Here is a 3576-nt window from a genome sequence, read left to right on the forward strand (position 1 = left end):
GGATCCAGAGGGGATAGGGAGGGAGGGCAAGCTGGGGGGCCACAGGGGTCTCAACCCTCGACCTCCACCTGTCATCCCCCAGATGTGATGCTCGGGGACTACAGGGGGAACAAAGTTGCTGTTAAGTGCATTAAGAATGACGCCACCGCTCAGGCCTTCCTGGCAGAAGCCTCAGTCATGACGTGAGTGGGGAAGGGGTGCCGAGGCTGGGGAGGGGCGAAGACTCGGGAGCCAGTGTCTGAGCTGACCCGGTGGTTTCCTTCACCCCAGGCAACTGCGGCATAGCAACCTGGTGCAGCTCCTGGGGGTGATTGTGGAGGAGAAGGGGGGCCTCTATATTGTCACGGAATACATGGCCAAGGTGAGCAGCCCTCCCCTGTTTCCCCTCTCCACACCCACCCCCTGTGCTTGCCTCTCCATCATTCCTCCTTCCCTGCAGTGTCTTTTTGGGGGGTGGGGGACACTTTCCAGCCCTTACCCCCTTCCCAAAGAACTTCAGAATTCTCCCGACACCACTGATCGGAGTCAGTGACCCAAGGAGATGTTGGAGGCAAAGAGAAGGCTGACAGTCTCTGAAAGAGGTATCGTCGGTCAGCATCCTAAGTCATAGGAACTGGGTTCAGATCCTGCTCTTTGCCCGTCTCTGTGATTTTGGGCAAGACGACCCCTCTGGGCCTCAGGAGGAGGCCAAGGACCCGAAGCCTCTGCTCCTCGGCTGTAAAATGAGGGGGTCCGCCTCACAGACCTCCGAGGATCGTTCCAGCTCTTAATTGATGATTCTTTGTGAATTTATCTCCCTGTCCCAGGGCAGCCTGGTGGATTATCTTCGATCCAGGGGCAGGTCGGTGCTGGGTGGAGATTGCCTCCTCAAATTCTCCCTGTGAGTACCACCAGGGCTAAGGAGGAGGGGGTCTGGGAAAGGGTCAGGGATTGTCATTTCTTGAGGAAAGATGAGGGAGGCCTTAAGTCCCCCTGTGGGTGGAACCCAGTGCTGAGCACTGTGGAGGGAGACCCAGGAAAGAAGTCACAGCCTCTCCTCTACAGGAGGAACACAGTTCTGCCCCTCAGGGAGCTTCCTGTCAGAGTGGGATAGAGGGTTTGTTGCAAAGGGGACAGATTTTGAGTCAGAAAGACTCAAGATTGTTTTGGTGGTGAGACAATGGGGTTTAAGTGACTTGCTCAGGGTCATGCGGCTAGTAAGTGTCTGAGGCTGAATTTGAACTCAGGTTCTTCCTGACTCTAGGTCCAGTGCTCCATCTGCTGAGCCACCTAGGTGCCCCTTAAAACGTTTTACCTAAAGCCCTATATAATATTAACTGTTATTATTGATATTATTAATGATTATTATTAGGTGCTTACTTATCCCACATGCTAGGCAAGTCCCTCAAGGGGCTTCTATTCTACAGGGCTAAGGCTGAGCTTGTCCACAAATAACTAAATACAAAGTCCCTACAGAGGCATTGGATGAGTAGGGCTGAGCTCAGGTAGGAGATGGCATCTAAGCCAAGCTCACAATTCCAAGAGATGTTGGGGAGGATTTGGGGAGCTTTCCAGGCATGGGAGACAGTCTGTTCAAAGGCCAGGAGGTGGGAAATGAGATTCAGAGCTGAAGGCTGTCTGTCACAGAACCATCAATGGGAGTGAGGTTGGTTAGGAGATTAGAGCTCACATGGGAAGCTGGCCCAAGCCGTGTAGGCCTGAGTCGGCCCTTGACCTCCCAATCCTTCCCTCCCAGAGATGTCTGTGAGGCAATGGAGTACCTGGAGGCCAACAACTTTGTGCACCGGGACTTAGCTGCCCGGAACGTGTTGGTGTCTGAAGACAACATCGCCAAGGTCAGCGATTTCGGCCTCACCAAAGAGGCCTCCTGCACCCAGGACACTGGGAAACTGCCTGTCAAGTGGACCGCCCCCGAAGCCCTGAGAGAAAAGGTAGGAGACCGTCCCTGCCCCGCCTCAGCCTGCCGCCCCTGTGGAGTATAGTGTAGTGAAAAGAGGACCGCAGTTGGAGTCCAGAGACTTGCCTTGAAATCCTCTTGACTCCTTGCTAACTGTGACCTTCCCCAAGGTAGTTCTTCTGTCCCGGACCTTTAGTCACATTGGACTCAGGTGGGGGACCTGCGGCCTCAAAGCCAAAGTGGATTTGGATTCAGTCAGAGGGCCGCACTTGAGGACCAAGAGGGCCGCACGCGGCCTCGAGGCCGCAGGTTCCCCACCCCTGGACTGGATGGTCTCTTCTAACTCCAGACAGGTGGCCCTGTGATCCTCCGAGGACCCCAAGGTCCACACATGGGCGGGTCATGGTAGTTATAGGAGGGCCCCGAGCCTTGCTTTCAGATTCTGCTCCTTCCTCCCCCTCGAGCAGAAATTCTCCACCAAGTCCGACGTGTGGAGTTTCGGGATACTCCTCTGGGAAATCTACTCCTTCGGCCGAGTGCCTTATCCGAGAATCGTGAGTCGTCGGGCCGAGGGTTGTGGGGGTAGGGGGGCGGGGAAGGTCGGGATCCCCCAAAGACTCCAGCGTTGGGTGGTCTCCCCCCAGCCTCTGAAGGACGTGGTCCCGAGAGTAGAGAAGGGCTACAAAATGGACGCCCCCGATGGCTGCCCAGCCGCCGTCTACGACGTCATGAGGAACTGCTGGCACCTGGACGCGGTCACCCGGCCCACCTTCCTGCAGCTTAGGGAACAGCTGGAGCATATCAAAGCCCATGAGCTGCACCTGTGAATGCCAGGGTGGGGGGGCACCCCGTGGGTGCCCTTGCCAGTCTCTTCAATCACCCCCCTCCCCTCAGCACAAAGACTGAGGTGCTGTTGAGAACTGGACCAGCTCGGACTGAGGCCTCCTCCTGGCAAAGACTGTACATCCTTCTGGCCTCCCCCTGTGCCAGGACGGGCGGGGGGGGGGGGGGGGTGTGACTCAAGCCGGGGGGGTGGGGAGCGGCCATCGGGTCCTCCAGCCTTGGCCTGGCTCCTCCCCTCCCCTTCCCCCGCTCTGCCTTCCCAGTCCCCCCCACTAGCCTCTGGTCACCTCTTTCCATCCCAGGAGCCCATCTGGCCTGTCCCTGTCTCACAGGTCAGCCGAGCGGGGACCAAAGGGGTTTGGGGGACTGCACTGAAATGGGAAGAAGGGGCAGACTCTTTCCCTGGTCTCCCCCTGTCCTCCTGGCTCCCGCCTCTCTCATTTTCTTCTTTCTTCCTCTTTTTTTATGATTTTTTTTCTGTTTGTTTTTTTTTTTTTAATTTTCAAGTTGAGGAGAAAAAAAAATACCCAACGTTGGGCATTTTACAAGAAGTACGAATCTCATTCTTCATGTATCAAGGGCAGAGGGGGAAAGGAACGGAAAGAAAAGAAACGCCCCCTCTCCCCAAGCTCTCTCCTTGGGCCCTCTGAAGCAGCCCATGCCCCTCCCCCGCCCATCTCCCAGCCTCGGGCCTGGTGTTTGCGCTTGACCCTGTCTCAATGTTGCATGCCGATCCCAGAGGCCTTTGCGTTTCTGTCCGGTGCTTTAATCTCCTGTATTGCTGCCCGCCCTGTGAGATGAAACTGTAATAAACCATTCCATGAGGACACCCAACA

General features: G+C 56.1%; 1 protein-coding gene across 2 annotated transcripts in view; it reads left to right on the top strand.

Moving 5' to 3' along the window:
- CSK (C-terminal Src kinase) overlaps positions 1–3576 on the top strand; it is a 34095-nt gene extending 30519 nt beyond the window's left edge. For both annotated transcript variants that reach the window (XM_027858192.1, XM_027858200.1), the window contains exons 8-13: positions 83–182; positions 271–361; positions 807–880; positions 1736–1931; positions 2365–2451; positions 2542–3576. In XM_027858192.1, the coding sequence (XP_027713993.1) occupies positions 83–182; positions 271–361; positions 807–880; positions 1736–1931; positions 2365–2451; positions 2542–2724 (731 nt within the window). In that variant the 3' untranslated portion in view covers positions 2725–3576. The remainder of the gene's footprint in view (positions 1–82; positions 183–270; positions 362–806; positions 881–1735; positions 1932–2364; positions 2452–2541) is intronic.

This window comes from Vombatus ursinus, unplaced genomic scaffold (genome assembly GCF_900497805.2).
Source record: "Vombatus ursinus unplaced genomic scaffold, bare-nosed wombat genome assembly UNPS02000749.1, whole genome shotgun sequence".
NCBI lineage: Eukaryota > Metazoa > Chordata > Mammalia > Diprotodontia > Vombatidae > Vombatus > Vombatus ursinus.